The 19031-nt window shown below is 49.8% G+C and overlaps 1 protein-coding gene across 4 annotated transcripts in view; it reads left to right on the top strand.

The window, feature by feature from the left end:
* Positions 1-19031, top strand: part of FBN3 (fibrillin 3) — a 179171-nt gene that overhangs the window by 157805 nt on the left and 2335 nt on the right. For 3 of the 4 annotated variants that reach the window (XM_079960393.1, XM_079960391.1, XM_079960392.1), the window contains 8 exons: positions 428-553; positions 2683-2889; positions 4636-4761; positions 7180-7302; positions 11765-11881; positions 15131-15259; positions 15946-16065; positions 17499-17730. In XM_079960393.1, the coding sequence (XP_079816519.1) occupies positions 428-553; positions 2683-2889; positions 4636-4761; positions 7180-7302; positions 11765-11881; positions 15131-15259; positions 15946-16065; positions 17499-17730 (1180 nt within the window). The remainder of the gene's footprint in view (positions 1-427; positions 554-2682; positions 2890-4635; positions 4762-7179; positions 7303-11764; positions 11882-15130; positions 15260-15945; positions 16066-17498; positions 17731-19031) is intronic. The other variant, XM_079960394.1, reaches the window with a different exon arrangement.

Raw genomic sequence — 19031 nt, 5'->3', positions numbered from 1 at the left:
AAATCATAGCTTTAACTATACGGACCTTTGTTGGCAAGGTGATGTCTCTGCTTTTTAAGATGCTGCCCAGGTTTGTCATCACTTTTCTCCCAAGAAGCAGGCGTCTTTTAATTTCGTGGCTGCTGTCACCATCTGCAGTGATCATGGAGCCCAAGAAAGTCAAATCTCTCACTGCCTCCATTTCTTACCCTTCTATTTGCCAGGAGGTGATGGGACCAGTGGCCATGATCTTCGGGGTTCTTTGATGTTGAGCTTACAAGTAGTTCTACTTAAATCCCTGTGTGGTGCTTTGACTTCGCGGGGAGACAAATTTGCCCCTCAGATGTATAGTTCAACCTCATGGCCACTGAACCAGCCCATAACAAACGTGAAGCTCACTCTTTGTCCAACTTCTAACCTCCTCCTTTTCGTTCTTTGCTGCCCTCAGATGAGAACGAGTGCCGCACCAAGCCAGGAATCTGCCCCAATGGGCGCTGTGTCAATTCCGTGGGCAGCTACCAATGCGACTGCAACGAAGGCTTCCAGAGCAGCCCCTCCGGCACCGAGTGCCTTGGTAAGCGATGACGGTTCTCGCCCAGCAGCTTCCCCTTGAGCTTTCAGTTGCAGTCGTCTCGTGGTGGCCTCGATGAGGCGGCTGCAGTCGTCAGAGGATAGCCTGGCCTTGTTTCCAGCTCACAGGCGTTGCGTTGTAAGCACTGGGGGAGTTTGACCTTCTCCTCTTCCTGAGGGGTGAGAATTGAGGGCAGAGGCAGATTTGGGAGGGGTGAGAGGATTGTGTCATTGGCCCCTCCCCCTGTGACATCAGGCTCCGCCTCTAAGCCACCAGACATAATGAGGCTCCGCCCATCAGCGTCACTCCCCCATGGGTGCCATTAGGCAGCATTGTAGGGGGTTGGGCTAAAGGTAAAGGGACCCCTGACCATTAGGTCCAGTCACAACCGATTCTGGGGTTGCAGTGCTCATCTCGCTTTACTGGGGTCCTTTACTGAGGTCCAGCGCCGAGGGCCTTCTGGCAGTTCCCTCATTGCGAGAAGCAAAGCTACAGGGAACCAGGCAGAGGGCCGTCTCAGTAGTGGCGCCCGCCCTGTGGAACGCCCTTCCAGCAGATGTCAAAGCGATAAACAACTACCTGACATTCAGAAGACATCTTAAGGCAGCCCTGTTCAGGGAAGTTTTTAACGTGTGATATTTTACTGTATTTTTGGTTTCTATGGAAGCCGCCCAGAGTGACTGGGGAGGCCCAGCCAGATGGGCGGGGTATAAATAATAAATTATTATTATTATTATTACTGGTCAAGGGAGCCAACGTACAGCTTCCGGGTCATGTGGCCAGCAGGACTAAGCCGCCTCTGGCGAACCAGAGCAGCGCACGGAAACGCCGTTTACCTTCCCGCCAGAGCGGGACCTATCTATCTACTTGCACTTTGACGTGCTTTCGAACTGCTAGGTTGGCAGGAGCAGGGACCGAGCAACAGAAGCTCACCCCATCATGGGGATTCGAACCACCGACCTTCTGATCAGCAAGTCCTAGGCTCAGTGATTTAACCCACAGCGCCACCCGCGTCCCAGATAGGGGGTTGGACTAGACCTTTTTTAAAAAAAAAATGAATTTATATACCGCCCTATACCCGGGAGTCTCAGGGCGGTTCACATAATACAATCAATATATAAAACCACAAAATACATAATAAAAACAAAAACACCCTCCCATCAGATGTCAAGGAAAGAAACAACTATCTGACTTTTAGAAGACATCTGAAGGCAGCCCTGTTTAGGGAAGTTTTTAATGTTTGAAGTTTTATTCTGTTTTTAATGTTCTGTTGAGTGCTGCCCAGAGTGGCTGGGGAAACCCAGCCAGATAGGCGGGGTATAAATAAATTAGTAGCAGTAGTAGTAGTAGTACAATTATATGATTCTATTTTATCAGTGCTCACCTGTGTTTCTGTAGAATGAAGTGGCAGAAATTTAGGATTTGGGAATTTTACCCATTCCCAGATGTGTGTGTTGAATTAAACATGACAAGAAAGCAGTCAAGATTTCTGTGTTGTATTCCACACCCATATCATTAAATATATGTTTATATAAAGAATTACAATACCAGCATAGAAGGCCAGGTCTCCTTTTCTCTTTCTCTGTGTTTTATCCGCCCCCAGTAAATACAAGCTACTCCCCTCCCACGCTTTCCCCAGCTCTCATCCCACCTAGAGTTTGGTCCCACAGCAGGTTCGATGGCACACTCTGCTAACGGCCTACAGTTGCCTAGCGTGGGTTGCTGGTGCCCGGGACAAGACCGGTATTGTTCCACCAACCTGTGACGGCACCAGCGATGCAATTGCAGTCCGCCCACCTCCTTGATCTGCCCCCACCATCCATTTCTCCCTTTCCAACGTCAGTTTGATGCGGATAGTAGCCATCAGAAGAATTTGAAAACAAAACAAAACGAAACAATAATATAAACAGCCGAACAAAATATGTGCCTTTGACCTGATGGAAGAACCAAAGGTTTGGGGAGGGGGCGAAGAGTGGAAATTGAGGGACTCCCTTACTCTTGAGAGAGGCACAGACGGAGGACGTGCTGTTCCCACCCCCCCCTTTTGAAATTTTCGCTCCTGGTAATTTTGTGCCCGGGGCACACACCCCGCTACGCCACTGACTGCCAATCTCTTCCCCTCCTCTTCCCAGACACCCGTCAAGGATTCTGCTTCACCGAGGTGCTGCAGACCATGTGCCAGATGTCCTCGACCAACCGGCACCAGGTCACGAAATCGGAGTGCTGCTGCAATGGAGGGCGGGGCTGGGGCCCCCAGTGCGAACTCTGCCCCTTTCCTGCCACCGCCCAGTACAAGAAAATGTGCCCGCATGGGCCAGGCTACGCAACTGACGGGAGAGGTGAGCCTGTCAAGCAGGGGGCAGGATCCGTGGGCAAAGTCTCTGAGGCCCCCCTGACCGCAACTGGCTTTGCATTGGTGATGAGCCTAACCTAAGGTTATCAGATTTTTTTCAAAGAATCCGGGGACACTTTTTTTTTTTTTTGAAAGGAGAAAAAAAAATTATTAAAAAATGTTGTTTTTTAAAAAGTCGGGCTACCTTTGAAGGTGACCCAGAAACTACAACTAATCCAGAATGCGGCAGCTAGACTGGTGACTGGGGGCAGCCGCCGAGACCACATAACACCGGTCTTGAAAGACCTACATTGGCTCCCAGGACGTTTCCGAGCACAATTCAAAGTGTTGGTGTTGACCTTTATAGCCCTAAATGGCGCAGTATCCCTGAAGGAGCATCTCCACCCCCATCATTCTGCCTGGACGCTGAGGTCCAGCTCTGAGGGCCTTCTGGTGGTTCCCTCATTGCGAGAAGCAAAGCTACAGGGAACCAGGCAGAGGGCCTTCTCGGTGGTGGCGCCCGCCCTGTGGAACGCCCTCCCATCAGATGCCAAAGCAATAAACAACTACCTGACCTTCAGAAGGCATCTTAAGGCAGCCCTGTTCAGGGAAGTTTTTAATGTGTGACATTTTAGTGTATTTTTGGTCTCTGTTGATGCCGCCCAAAGTGGCTGGGGAAACCCAGGCAGATGGGCGGGGTACAAATAATAAATTATTATTATTATTATATCTTCTCCTCTGCGGGCAGTTCACCGGGTGGCTGGGCGTGCTCGATTTGGGTTGCAGGAGGGTCAGCGGGTCCCCCAGTTGCCGTGCAGGGCGTCCCCGGTTCCCCCTTGGCAGTGGCAGCGGCAGCCTGAGCAGCCCCAGCAGCCCGGAGCCAGCCTGGTAGTGCAGTTGGCTCTGGCTGGCTTCAAGAGCTGCTCGCTGCCGTGGTGCCCGCCATTTTGCCTCGCCGGAAGTCCCCATATGATGTGTCTTGTGCCGTTGAACCAATCACACAACATTCATTCCCTACCTACGGGACCGCCTCTCCTGGTATGCCCCACGGAGAGCCTCAAGGTCCATAAATAGCAACACCCTAGTGGTCCCGGGCCCTAAGGAAGTTAGATTAGCTTCAACCAGAGCCAGGGCCTTTTCAACACTGGCCCCGGCCTGGTGGAACACTCTGCCTCATGAGACCAGGGCCCTGCGGGATCTGATTTCTTTCCGCAGGGCCTGTAAGACAGAGTTGTTCCGCCTGGCCTTTGGCTTGGAGCCAGTTTGATTTCCTCCCCCTCTTTCTTTTTCCTTTCTCCTCCTGTGATGAGGCTGCATTTTAATATGTTAATGTTTCAATATTTTAATGTTGTATTTTAATCTTGTTCTTAAGTTGTATTTATTCAACTTCTTTTTATTATTGCTTGTTAGCCGCCCTGAGCCCGGCCTTGGCTGGGGAGGGCTAGGTATAAATAATAATAATAATAATAATAATAATAATTATTATTATTATTATTATTATTATTATTATTATTATTATTATTATTTTATAGTTTTTAAATTATTTATTAAATAATAATAATAATAATAATAATAATAATAATAATAATAATAATTACTAATAAATCTACAACACTTAAAATATAAATCCGGGGACATTCTGGGGACGGATTTTGTCCGGGGACAGATTTGTAAATCCGGGGACTGTCCCCGGGAAACGGGGACATCTGGTAACCGTATCCTAACCATCTCCTCCTTTCCTCTCCCGCTGCAGACATTGACGAGTGCAGAGTCCTGCCCAACCTCTGCAAACACGGCCAGTGCATCAACAGCATGGGTTCATTTCGCTGCCATTGCCGGCTCGGCTACACCAACGATATCACCGGCACCTCTTGCCAGGGTAAGGCTTTTCACGGAAGCAGGCAGCCTGGCTCGAGCCAGCAGCCAGGCTGTCTTTCCCTCTGCTCCCACAAAATACAAACCAAATTCCTAGGAAGTCCCTGGCAATTTGAGAGTACAGTGGTGCCTCGCAAGACGAAATTAATTCGTTCTGCGAGTTTTTTCGTCTTGCGAATTTTTCGTCTTGCGAAGCACGGATTTTGGAAAAGCTTCAAAAATCACCAAAGTCTTCAAAAGCCTCAAAACAGGCTACCACACCGCGTGCTATGAGTTGCTCCTCGAAGTCAAGTCGCAACTGTACCCCCTGAATGCACCCTGGGTATTAACGGTTTTAAGAAAAAGGAAACAAACTTGCAAGACGTTTTCGTCTTGCGAAGCAAGCCCATAGGGAAATTCGTCTTGCGAAGCAACTCAAAAAACGAAAAACTCTTTCGTCTTGCGAGTTTTTCGTCTTACGAGGCATTCGTCTTGCGAGGTAAAACTGTAATCTTCATGTGCGGGTGTCGGGATCGGGTCAGCAATAACTCACAAGGTGGCTGCGAAGTTAACTCTTCACTCAAAGAAACCAGAACAGGCTTAGTGATCACAGCAACTGTCCCCAATAAGGACTTTCCCACTGCTCTCTAAGGCCCCTCCTCGGCCGGTTCCCTCCCAAGCAATCTGAGACGTCTCCTCCTTGCCTGCCTTTGCTCCTCCTTCTTCATCCCTCTTCTGGTTCTGGGAGACAACGAGGGAGAGGAGCTGGTTGCAGCAGGAGAGGGAGACACCCTGAATTCATCACCTGCCTCATCTCTGTCTCTTGTCCTCTCCCTCCTCTCCAGCCCCTAATTCTGCACTGCTGTCTGGCACACAATCCCCCTGCTCGCTAAACCCTGTTACCCCTTCAGCTTCCAACACCTCCAGTTTTCTCCCTCTTCTCCCTCTGACCACTCCCCATGGCTCCATCACCACTCCCCGGGCTCTGAGCCTTCTTCCCTTGGGGGTTCCCCAACTGGTGTGTCCCCCCCCACTCCTCTGCATCCAGCCAGTCAGTGACAGCTTCCCAACAACACCTAACACTTCTGAACAGCCTCAAACGGGGCTGGCTCCAGATAGGGGGCAGGAGATAGGAAAAGATTAGAAGAGCCATAGGCAAACTTGGCCCTCCAGATGTTTTGGGACTACAACTCCCACCATCCCAGACCACTGGTCCTGCTAGCTAGGGATGATGGGAGTTGTAGTCCCAAAACATCTGGAGGGCTGAGTTTGCCTATGCCTGGATTAGAAGCAGCAAAAAGCACCTCTTTGCTCTGTCGCCCGGGATGTGTGCTTTCAGTTGGAGGCAATTTCTTTTAGCTATTTTGAATTGTTGCAACCCACCCTGGAGCCTAAGGGACACGGGTGGTGCTGTTGGTTAAACCACAGGGCCTAGACTTGCCAATCAGAAGGTCGTTGGTTCGAATCCCCGCGACCGACCGTTGTTCGGTCCCAGCTCCTGCCAACCTAGCAGTTCGAAAGCACCTCAAAGTGCAAGTAGATAAATAGGTACCGCTCTGGCGGGAAGGAAAACGGCATTTCCATGCACTGCTCTGGTTTGCCAGAAGCGGCTTAGTCCTGTTGGCCACATGACCCGGAAGCTGTACGCCGGCTCCCTCGGTCAATAAAGCGAGATGAGCGCCGCAACCCCAGAGTCGGTCACGACTGGACCTAATGGTCAGGGGCCCCTTTACCTTTACCCTGGAGCCTGCTGGTGAAAGGTCCGGCTGGTCAATTTAGATAAAATAATAATAAAATAATGGGGATTCGGGAGAGGGCCTTCTCGGTCGTGGCTGCTCCCAGGGAACTATGGAACTCCCTGCCTAGAGAAGTTAGACGGGCTTCCTCTTTGTTGTCCAGCCAGGAGCTGATCACCTTTTTATTCCAACATGCCTTTAGGAATGGACTCTGCTGCAATGTTTTCATTCCTGTTTTTATCTGTATTTTTCATGGGTCTTTCATATACAATCGTACCTCAGAAGTCGAACTCCTTGCGAGTCAAACACTTTGGCTCCCGAACGCCGCAAACCCAGAAGTGAGTGTTCTGGTTTGCGAAAGTTCTTTGGAACTTGATCGTCTGACGCAGCTTCCGATTGGCTGCAGGAACTTCCTGCAGCCAATCGGAAGCCGTGCCTTGGTTTCTGAACGTTTTGGAAGTCAAAAGGTCTTCCGGAACGGATTCAGTTCGACTTCCAAGGTACGAGTGTATATTGTTTCAATTCTACTGGTGTTTGATTACACTTTGCCGTTTCTATGTCTTCATCTTTTTCTATTTTGTTGTTGGTTTTGTACTTTGGAAACTGACTAGATTCCCAGCCCGGGGGGAAAGGCAGGACATCATCATTATTATTATTATTATTATTATTATTATTATTGCTGTTATATAATATTCACTTCACCGTAGACCTAGATGAATGCAACCAGTCGCCCAAGCCATGCAACTTCATCTGCAAGAACACGGAAGGAAGTTTCCAGTGTTCCTGCCCAAGAGGTTACATCCTACAGGAAGACGGAAAGACCTGCAAAGGTAACTAAAACTTGGGACAGAAGCTGGGGTGCCAAATGGATTTGATCTTTGCAAATGCCAGCTGCCTCTGGAAGGCCCTAAGATCAGGCCACACCATAGCTGTCAAGCGTCCCTTATTTGGTGGGAAAGTCCCTTATCCCAGCGCCGTGTCCCGCTGCTGTCCCTTAATGATAATGTCCCTTAAATTTCCCAGGTTTCAAAGGAAGCAGCTCCTCTCCCTCCCTCGCTGCCGGCCAGGGAGGAGGGAGGCTCCAACTGTGTTGCTTGGCTGTGTTGCTCACCCAATAAGGAGTCTAAGAACGACTGGGGGGTGGAGCTTGCATGCCTTGTGCCGATCAAATCGGCCGCCTTGCCTGGGGACTCGCCTTTGCTCAGCGCTTCCCAGCGGAGAGGTGACGGTGGTTTTCCTTGCTGCATCCCCTTTGCCGGGTTGCTGCGCTGTGGGAACCACCGCTTGAGGCTTCGTTTGGCTGCTGGCTGGGCTTTCTGCCTTTGGCTCGGAGGGGCTCAGAAGTTGAACATACCTGTGTTCGGAAAATCCCTTATTTTGGCTGCTGATCCCTTATTTTCGAGGCTGCTGGTCCCTTATTTTCAAATCTGTAAGTTGACAGCTATGGGCCACGCCCACACCTTACCTTTAAAGCACTCTTGCAGCAGTGTGGTGTAGTGGTTAGAGCATCAGACTAGAGCCAGGGTTCAAATCCCCGCTCAGCTGTGAGCCTCGGGGGCCAGTCGCTGTCCCTCGGCCTAACTTACCTGCCACCCGCTCTGTGCGGTGAGAAATGGTCAGTGTGAGAAATTACATGTTACATGGAACGTGGAGCAAGCTGTTTTTCTCCTGCTCTGGGGTACAGGACTCGAACCAAAGACTCAACATCAGGAAGAACTTTAATAATAATAATTTATTATTTATACCCCGCCCATCTGGCTGGGCTTCCCCAGCCACTCTGGGCGGCTTCCAAAAAAATATTAAAATACTGTAATACATCAAACATTAAAAGCTTCCCTAAACAGGGCTGCCTTCAGATGTCTTCTAAAAGTCTGGTAGTTGTTGTTCTCTTTGACATCTGGTGGGAGGGCGTTCCACAGGTCGGGTGCCACCACCGAGAAGGCCCTCTGCCTGGTTCCCTGTAACTTGGCTTCTCACAGTGAGGGAACCGCCAGAAGGCCCTCAGAGCTGGACCTCAGTTTCCGGGCTGAACGATGGGGGTGGAGACGCTCCTTCAGGTATACAGGACCGAGGCCGTTGAGGGCTTTAAAGGTCACCACCAACACTTTGAATTGTGCTTGGAAACGTACTGGGAGCCAATGTAGATCTTTCAAGACCAGTGTTATATGGTCTCAGCGGCCGACCCCAGTCACCAGTCTAGCTGCCACATTCTGGATTAGTTGTAGTTTCTGAGTCACCTTCAAAGGTAGCCCCACGTAGAGCGCATTGCAGTAATAGCTTTTCGACAGCGCGACAGTCTCCCTCAGGAGGTTCTGGAGTCTCCTTCCTTGAAGGTTTTTAAGTAGAGGTTGGACGGCCGTCTGTCAGGGGTGCTTGAGCCGAGATTTCTGCATTGCAGGGGATTGGACTAGATGACCGCCAGGTCCCCTTCCAGCTCTACAATTCTACGATTGTCAAAAGTTCACTTACAAGTTAGGAAAAGGCATACCCACTCGTCAGAGACCAGTGGCGGCAACAGCGGCTGCCCAGAGTGTTAGAATTCCTGCTCTACGATTGCAGTCGTGGAATTGTTGTCTATCACATGACGGTGTATGTTTTGACTCCACAGAGTGGGAAGTGACGGAGACAGGATTTTTGTGTTACTGTGTTCCATGAAGTGGGACTCTTGTCCTTTGTTATTTTTCTGTTTGCTGTCTGATGCTAGAGAGAGAGGGAGCCATGTTGCAGTGCTCCGTGTGTGTTTATATGTAAATAAAGTAGATTAGCCAAAATGCCGAGTTGCTGAGGTCTGTTACGCTAGCTGTGCAATGGATCCCTAAGTGTGCCGATGTCAGTTGGCATCAGTCGCTGTGATGTTCGGGCAGAAGAAAGCTTTTGAAGCTCCCGAACGATCGACCAGGAGGGAGAGAAGATGCCAGTCGGGCATGTGTCTCTGCCAGGGTCCTACTCAAGTGTAGGAAGGGCTCCTGACACAGAGGACTCCCCAGGAGAGGGGAGAAGAGAGGAGGCTGGGGGAACGCTCCACAAGGGAGGGTGTTCGAAAAGGGGTGAGGGGCTGCCAGCTCTGCAGGCAAGGGGGGACATAACTGGGCTCCTGAGCCCCACAGGGGTGCCACAGACAACCCTAGCCTCTGTCCCTCTTTCCTTCCCTCCTTCTTCTGATGCCCTCTGGCGTCTCTGCCTCCCAAAGGCTTGCACGGCTGTTTGTTGCAGCAGCCCTGGATGCAAGCTCCCAAGTGAATGGTGCCTATGGGGCTGGCTAGGGGGTGCTGGGTGCCAGGAGCTGAGGTGGCCTTGGAGTAAGCAAGCAAGCGGGCGAGGGAGACCAGCCCGCCAGCCCTTGCTGTTGGGAATGGGCAGACATCTTTGTGGGCCGGTGCAAGGAGCTGTCTCTCTTTGGGGGGCAGCTCAGAGACCAGGGGCTGCAGGAGCGGCTGCCCAGAGAACTCCCAAGGAGAGGGGAGAGGAGAGGAGGGTGTTGGAAAAGGGGTGAGGGGCTGCTAGCTCTGCAGTCAAGGAGGGGACAAAATTGGGTTCCTGAGCCCCACAGGGGTGCCGCAGAAAGAAAATTCAAGGGAGGCATGAACTCAAAAAGGTTGAAAACCTCTGCATTAAAGGGTACCATCCATTCATCAATATCAGTCTCTTGGTCACTGTTAGGGCATCCCTCGTTGTCCTTTTCCCAATCTTGAGAGGTAGGGAAGTTGACAGATTCGTCCCTCTGTAGTCTCGCCTCGGGACGCAGGTGGCGCTGTGGGTTAAAGCCTCAGCGCCTAGGACTTGCCGATCGAAAGGTCGGCGGTTCGAATCCCTGCGGCGGGGTGCGCTCCCGTTGCTCGGTCCCAGCGCCTGCCAACCTAGCAGTTCGAAAGCACCTCCGGGTGCAAGTAGATAAATAGGGACCGCTTACCAGCGGGAAGGTAAACGGCGTTTCCGTGTGCGGCTCTGGCTCGCCAGAGCAGCGATGTCACGCTGGCCACGTGACCCGGAAGTGTCTCCAGACAGCGCTGGCCCCTGGCCTCTTAAGTGAGATGGGCGCACAACCCCAGAGTCTGTCAAGACTGGCCCGTACGGGCAGGGGTACCTTTACCTTTTTATAGTCTCGCCTCAACCCAGCCTCTGTAGGGTGAGGGCGATAACACCAGAGAGGGAATGGTGCATGAAAAAGAACTTACTCCTTAACTTAAAGAAAACAAAAGAGATCATTGTGGACTTTAGGAAATGTAAATTGAATATTCAGCCACTTATTATTGAGGGGAAGTGCGTGGAACAGGTCTCGGTGTTTCGATTTCTGGGAATGGAGTTGAGAGACGACCTAACCTGGGGAGAAAACAGCAAAGACCTGGTGAAGAGAGCACAGCAGAGGTTATATTTTCTGAGAATCCTCCGGAAAAAATAATCTCTCAAAGGACCTTTTGATGGCATTTTACCATTGCACTGTGGAGAGCGTAGTAACTTATGGTCTGTGTGTGTGGTTTGGGAGCTGCACGGCCAGGGAAAAAACAATGCTGTCCAGGGTTGTAAAGACTGCGGAGAGAATAATTGGGTGCATTCTTCCCATCTTAGATCAAATCTACGCTTCCAGGTGCCATAAGAAAGCTGCAGAGATAGCGCAGGATAGTGCAGGTGGCGCTGTGGGTTAAAGCCTCAGCGCCTAGGGCTTGCCGATCGAAAGGTCGGCGGTTCGAATCCCTGCGGCGGGGTGTGCTCCCGCTGCTCGGTCCCAGCGCCTGCCAACCTAGCAGTTCGAAAGCACCTCCGGGTGCAAGTAGATAAATAGGGACCGCTTACCAGCGGGAAGGTAAACGGCGTTTCCGTGTGCGGCTCTGGCTCTGGCTCTGGCCAGAGCAGCGATGTCATGCTGGCCACGTGACCCGGAAGTGTCTCCGGACAGCGCTGGCCCCCGGCCTCTTAAGTGAGATGGGCGCACAACCCCCGAGTCTGTCAAGACTGGCCCGTACGGGCAGGGGTAATTAAAAAAAAAAAAGTGCACACCCCTGAAATGATCTCTTTCAGCTTCTGCCTTCTGGAAGAAGGTACAGGGTTATAAAGGCCAGGACTAGCCGCCTGAGAAACAGTTTCTACGCAAATGCAATTCTGATTCTAAACACAGCATAAGGAGTCTCTGTAGTATATTGTATTTTAAAATGGGGTTTCAGAGTTTTTAGGGGTTTTTGAATGTTTTATGTAGTTTTTCAATGTCATTGTTCTGCATGGGACAAGGACAATAAAGATATCGTATATCGTATATATCGTACATCGTAACTCGGCTCATTTTCTTTACGAATCCAGACCTCGACGAGTGCTCCACAAAGCAACACAACTGCCAGTTCCTCTGCGTCAACGTCATCGGGGGCTTCAACTGCAAGTGCCCCCCGGGTTTCACCCAGCACCATTCTTCCTGCATCGGTGAGTTCCCATGGTGCTCTCCCAAAGGCAAGGGCGAAGCTTTTCTGGGACGCCAGTTCGCAAAGAGCACTGGAGGGACCGGGGAGTGTTCATATATTTATTAATCCTCAGGTTGTATTCAGCTAAGTCCTGCTCAGTGTAGATCTACTGAAAGTAGCCAACCTAAGTTAGTCGTGTTACTTAACTTCAATGGGTCTACTCTGAGGAGGAGCAGAGTTGGTGACCATTCTGGAATGGTCTGCATCCGCACCTTACATTTAAGACACTATTATACCAGTCTAAACAGTCACGACTTCCCCCAAAGGGTATTGGGAACTGTAGTTTTCTAAGGGTGCTGAAAGGCCCCCATGTCCCCTCACAGAGGGTCAACTACCAAGAGGGATTGCTGGTTAAACCGCTCTGGGAATGTTCCCAGGATCCTTTGGGGGAAGCCCTGACTATTTAAAGTGGTATGATATTGCTTGCAAAGTTTCGTGTGGATGTGCTCTTTATCTACACAAGCAAAACACCCTGAGCCACTGGCCTGGTTAGCACATAACAAGAAACCATGGTTAACATTAACGTTGACCATAGTTAATGGCAAGCCTAGTTGAGGCACCTGGCAATCAGTTTAAACTTTATTTTTGCTGCTTTGCAGCAGTATCAGCCCATTAATCATCATGAAGGAGGAGGTCTAGGAATGCTCATAATACTAAGCCATGGTTAACATCATCCAAGGCTTATGAAATCACCCCAAACTGTGGTTAACACATAACCCTAAACCATAGTTAAGAAATCATAGTTAGGAGGAATGTTAGAAGGATGTTGGAATGAAGTTATGTGGTTTTAGCAGTAATGTTACAAAGGAGTAATGTTACAAATGGATTGTTAATAGGTGAGAATGTAAAGTTATAATATATTAAGATAAATTATTAAGATAAAAGCAAAAATGGAAAGGATTTGCTGAAATCGCTAATTGAACTAGAATACAAAAAAGGGAGGTGTGAGGAGGTCAGGGAAACAAGTAAATGAAAGACAAAACATGGAAAGGTTGATTTGTTTTTAATTGTTTTTACTTTTCTGTATTTTGTATTTTTTGCTTCTTTTTCCTTTTTTTTCTTATTCTTGTAACTTTTTTGAAACTTTAATAAATATTATTTAAAAAAAGAAAAAGAAATCATAGTTAGGGTGCCAGACTGGGTTCACACCTTACGCTGTCAGGGTTCAATAAACCATAGTTTAATGAACCATGGTTTACTGTTCTGTGCAAACCAGGCCACTGAATGGGGAATCGGAGCATAAAATTTTAAAACGCGGTTTTCCTTTTGTTATAATCTAATTTCTGACTTATTGATAGCATCTCCACCCCCCACAGATACACCCATGTCTAGACCCACTCCTAGATTATTTCCAAAATTCCTTTCTAATTGTTAACCCCTTACGGGGGTCTTCGCTGCGAGATCACATTCATCCGGTGCTATACCAGCTGCACTGGCTCCCGGTGGAGTACAGGATCAGGTTTAAGGTGCTAGTTTTAACCTTCAAAGCCCTATACGGCCTAGGACCCTCGTACCTATGGGACCGCCTCTCCTGGTTTGTCCCACAGAGGAACTTACGGTCTTCAAATAAAAACATCCTGAAGGTCCCAGGCCACAGAGAGGTTAGGCTGGCCTCAACCAGAGCCAGGGCTTTTTCGGCTGCGGCTCCAACCTGGTGGAACGCTCTGTCACAAGAGACAAGGGCCCTGCGGGACTTGACATCTTTCCGCAGGGCCTGCAAGACAGAGCTGTTCCACCTGGCCTTTGGTCAGGGCGCAGCCTGACCCCCTCCTTTGGCAATCTTTACAAAACTTTAGTTTATGGTTGCCATCAATTTGGATTTTAATTAACTTTTATAATGTTTTTATAATGTTGCACTGTTTTGGTGTTGTTAGCTGCCCTGAGCCCGGCTTCGGCTGGGGAGGGCGGGATATAAATAAAATTTATTATTATTATTAGTATTATTATTATTTTTAAAAAGAAATAAATCTGCAGGGTCTCTATTGCACACATTTGCGCGTAGCCTGTAGCTCACCCCTCAGCCACCTGATTCCTTGACTTAACCATCCAGGGGTCCTTTACCTTTGTCCTTTTCATCTCCTCCCTGCTGGCTTCAGGTCCATTCACCTGCCGCCACCCTATAATGCAACCTCTGCAACGCATTGCACCCACAGGCCAGCAGCATAAGCAATGCACAAAGGTGCTTACTAGGAAAACATACTGTAATGAATGTATGGGGGTTGCTCATGCATAAGTTGCTACCATGCCTGGCTAGTTAGCCTGGTTAAACCTTTCCTGACTGGACAGCCCTTCACTTCGTGGCTGTTCAGTCACTAGCAGAATCCGTCAGTGGGCGTTTCTTAAACTTCTTCCAGCACAAAAGCTCTTTGACGCCAAGTCTACGCCTACTTTCCCTGCGCGGAAGTTTTCTGCGCAGGGAGGGTGTGGGCAGTGGAGCACCTGTGCTCTCCCCACTAGTCTCCGTTGAAGAGTCCTGGAGACCCCTCTCCGATTCCCCCAACCGCCCCCCTTTATCCCTGGTGTTACGCTGATTTCCTTCCCCAGCCGATGAGTTCCCTCTCTCCCTGCTTGGCCCTTCTCGGGCATCGCTTGGGAGCTCTGCCTCCACCCCTGGCTCCGATGTCAGTTCCCTGACACATACGTCTCAAGCAAGAGAGCCAAGCCGCACGCTCCATAACGAAGCCACCATGCTGCCGTCCAGTTTGGCAACCCTTTGCAATTTTGCCAATACAGGGGCGTTGTTGAACTGTGCTTGTGTCTACTATAAAGTAAAGGTAAAGGGGCCCCTGACCATTAGGTCCAGTCTTGGCCAACTCTGGGGCTGCGGCGCTCATCTCGCTTTATTGGCCGAGGGAGCCAGCATACAGCTTCCGGGTCATGTGGCCAGCATGACAAAGCCGCTTCTGGTGAACCAGAGCAGCGCACAGAAATGCCATTTACCTTCCCACCGGAGCAGTACCTATTTATCTACTTGCACTGGTGTGCTTTTGAACTGCTAGGTTGGCAGGAGCAGGGACCAAGCAACAGGAGCTCACCCCGTTGCGGGGATTCGAACTGCTGACCTTCTGATCGGCAAGCCCTAGGCTCTGTGGTTTAACCCACAGCGCCACCTGCGTCCATATATATAATGTCTACTATAGATGGGGCTAATATGTGCTTTTTTGTTGTTGTTCACGAGATCTCTCCGCTTTGCGCCCCCCTTCTCCTGCAGATAACAACGAGTGCACAGCGCAGCCCACCTTGTGCGGGGTCAAAGGGCAGTGCCTAAACACCCCTGGGAGCTACAACTGCGAGTGTCAGAAAGGGTTTGCCCTCGACACCTCTGGAAGTAGTTGCGAAGGTATGTGTAGACACAAAATCCCATGGCAATAACACAAAAAGCTAGACCCGTTTTCCCAAATACTAAGCCAACCCAAACTCCAGGGGAAACAAAGAAAATTCCATGCTAGGGATCATATAGCATAAAATAAATAAATAAAATAAATAAAATTAGATACCAAAAGGATCACAAGTTCATCGAGGACTGGGGAAAGTTTACGAATTATCTGGAAAACATATCTGACGAACAGACAACGCTAGTCGGTTTTAAAGAAGCTTTGTGATGTTAAAGGGTATTGTTAAAAGAAAGAAAGATGAAAGGACATTATTAACTAGCAATATATTATAATGGAAATGCGTAACAAATACAAAATATGGATGATTGATGGAGGAGCTGGTGGAAGTCCAAAAATTGGAAATTTGTGAATATGGTGTTGATTAATTTGTAAAAGAAAATTTAATAAAAATTTAATTATAAAAAAAGCAATTTCCAGCAACTTCAAATAAATAAATAAATAATATAAAATAAAAGCACACATTCTACTCATGTAAAAACACACTGATTCCCAGACCGTCCGCGGGCCGGATTTAGAAGGCGATTGGGCCGGATCTGGCCCCCAGGCCTTAGTTTGCCTACCCATGCCTACGAGTCTATGATTTTCCCCACCTAAAACATTATCTCTCTCTCTCTCTCTCCTCGGTGCGCAGATGTCGATGAATGTGATGGGAACCACCGGTGCCAACATGGATGCCAGAACGTCCTGGGAGGGTACCGCTGCGGCTGCCCCCAGGGATATGTCCAGCATTATCAGTGGAATCAGTGTGTAGGTAAGAGAACCACTGGGGGCTGGGTGGAAAGGGACGATAAGGGAGGCTCAACACACCTTGAAAGCCCTAACTGCCCCTGTAGCCCTGAAGGAGCGTCTCCACGCCCATCGTTCAGCCCGGAAACTGAGGTCCAGCTCTGAAGGCCTTCTGGTGGTTCCCTCCCTGCGAGAAGTAAAGTTACAGGGAACCAGGCAGAGGGCCTTCTCAGTGGTGGCGCCCTCCCTGTGGAACGCCCTCCCACCAGAGGTCAAAGAGAACAACAACTACCAGACTTTTAGAAGACATCTGAAGGCAGCCCTGTATAGGGAGGTTTTAAAAGTTTGATGTTTTGTGGTGTTTTTGTATGTGTTGGGAGCAACCCAGAGTGGCTAGGGCAATCCAGTCAGATGGGCGGGGTACTAAGAATAATAACAAACAACATACTATACCAAACATAAGCGTAGTAGTAATAATAATAATAGATGTTCTGGTGTTTGTTGCTGTTTTGTTAAGATAAAATAAATTAAAATTATTATTATTATTACTATTATTATTATTATTTTCCGACATGTGTTTGGCATATTTTTAGACATTTTTGCTAGTTCAAGCAGTGTTAAGTACCACCTAAATATTATTTTCATCTAGTTGTCTTTCGAAGCATAAAGGTAAAGGGACCCCTGACCATTAGGTCCAGTCGCGGACAACTCTGGGGTTGTGGTGCTCATCTCGCTTTATTGGCCGAAGGAGCCGGCGTACAGCTTCCGGGTCATGTGGCCAGCAGGACTAAGCCGCTTCTGGCGAACCAGAGCAGCGCACGGAAACACTGTTTACCTTCCCACCAGAGCAGTACCCATTTATCTACTTGCACTGTGTGCTTTTGAACTGCTAGGTGGGCAGGAGCAGGGACCGAGCAACGGGAGCTCACCCCATCATGGGGATTCGAACTGCCGACCTTCTGATCGACAAGCCCTAGGCTCTGTGGTTTAGACCACTGCGCCACCCGCGTCCCTTTTCAAAGTATAACATGCAGTAAATGCCAAACCTTCCATAGTCTCTCCCATGCGGTAATCATCTTATCATCATCATCATACCCCACTCATATGATGGGTGGCTTCCAGCATATACAAAAAGGTAATAAACCATGAAACATTAAAAAGAATGCACCAGTCGTATTAGTATTATGCTTGGTGTGCAGAAAGCGGGGTCTGCCCAACCGATTTCGCCGCCTGAGGCAAAACTGGAAGGTGCCACCCCTGCCGAAGCCTTGTGGCAGCGGCTTCCAGGTTTTGGCAAGGTTTTGTCCATTAGTCACCACTTCTCTGACGGCGCCCCTTGGATTCCAACCCCAAAGGCGGATGCCTTGGTCCGCCTGATGTGTGGGCCGGCCTTGCCAGAAGGTCCTGGGTCAAGGGGCCCTTGTATAACCAGCCTTATAACCACCCTTTCGGCCGCAGATGAGAACGAGTGCTCCAGCTCCACAGCCTGCGGCTCGGCCTCCTGCTACAACACCCTGGGAAGCTTCAAATGTATCTGCCCATCCGGCTTTGACTTCGACCAGACTTTCGGGGGCTGCCAGGACGTGAACGAATGCGCTGCGGGCGGGAGCCCCTGCAGCTACGGCTGCTCCAACACAGAAGGCGGCTACTTGTGCGGTTGCCCAACCGGGTACTTCCGGGCAGGGCAGGGGTAAGTTCAGCAACGCCGGCAGCCTCCGATTCATGGAGCAAAACAATTGGACCTACAAGAGGGAGTCTGTACCTGTGTTTGGGGGTTGAGTTCGGCTTCCTCCGACCTTAGCCCCTCCAAATGGAGGGCTGAGGGATCTTGCAATGCGCTCTATCATACAGTGATCGAAGGTCAATGTCAGGGATGGGCCCAGTGAAGGGGAGTTGTGGGCAGAACCCACCAGGGACATGGATGATGGGAGCTGAAGTGTTTTGTGGGAAAGGGGGGAAACTGAAGTGGACCTAGAATCATAGAATTGTCAAGTTGGAAGGGACCCTGAGGGTCATCCGGTCCAACCCCTTGCAATGTAGGAATCTCAGCTAAAGCATCCAGGACAGATGGACATCACAGATGGCCTCCAAGGAAGGAGAGTTCACTGGCTTTCAAGGCAGTTTGTTCCACTTGCTGTCAGAAAGTTCTTCCTGAAGTTTAGCCTTCATCTCCTTCCTTGTCATTTGAATCCTTTGGTTCGGGTCCTGCCCTCCAGCGCGGGATAAAACAAGTTTGCTCCCTCTTCTGTATGGCAGCCCTTGAGATATTGGAAGATGGCTCAAATATCTGTGCTGGGCCCGAGGGTAACCCGAGTAACGCAGTCCAGGTCCGGTCCCGAGTCCAAGCGTTCTGCGAGGAGTCGGTCCGACAGGGCCAAGGCAATAAACCAGGCTAGGTCAGGTACAGGATCTCAGGCAGGTTCTGGCAAACAGCAACATAGCTCCTGCAACCTGGGGCAGGGTCCAGCAGCCTTTTATCTCTGTCAGGGTAACGGCTGGTCCTGATCCCCCGGCGACTCACCTCCCTGAGACTCCTCTGGCTCCAAGTCCGAGCCCGAGTCCCAGGCTATTACAATATCTCCCTCTCAGTCTCCTCTTCTCCAGGCTAAACATACCCAGCTCCTTCAACCGTTCCTCATCAGGCTTGGCTCCAACTGTGTTGCTTGGCTGCGTTGCTCACCCAATAAGGAGTCTAAGGACGACTGGGGGGGTGGAGCTTGCATGCCTTGTACCGATCAAATCGCCTTTGCTCAGCGCTTCCCAGCGGAGGGGTGACGGTGGTTTTCCTTGCTGCATCCCCTTTGCTGGGTTGCTGCGCTGTGGGAACCACCGCTTGAGGCTTCGTTTAGCTGTTGGCTGGCCTTTCTGCCTTTGGCTCGGAGGGGCTCAGAAGTTGAACATACCTGTGCTGGGAAAATCCCTTATTTTGGCTGCTGATCCCTTATTTTCGAGGCTGCTGGCCCCTTATTTTCAAATATGTAAGTTGACAGC

The sequence above is a fragment of the Podarcis cretensis genome (assembly GCF_951804945.1).
Source record: "Podarcis cretensis genome assembly, chromosome: 18".
NCBI classification, from domain to species: Eukaryota; Metazoa; Chordata; class Lepidosauria; order Squamata; family Lacertidae; genus Podarcis; species Podarcis cretensis.
This window is presented reverse-complemented; position numbering and strand designations above follow the sequence as displayed.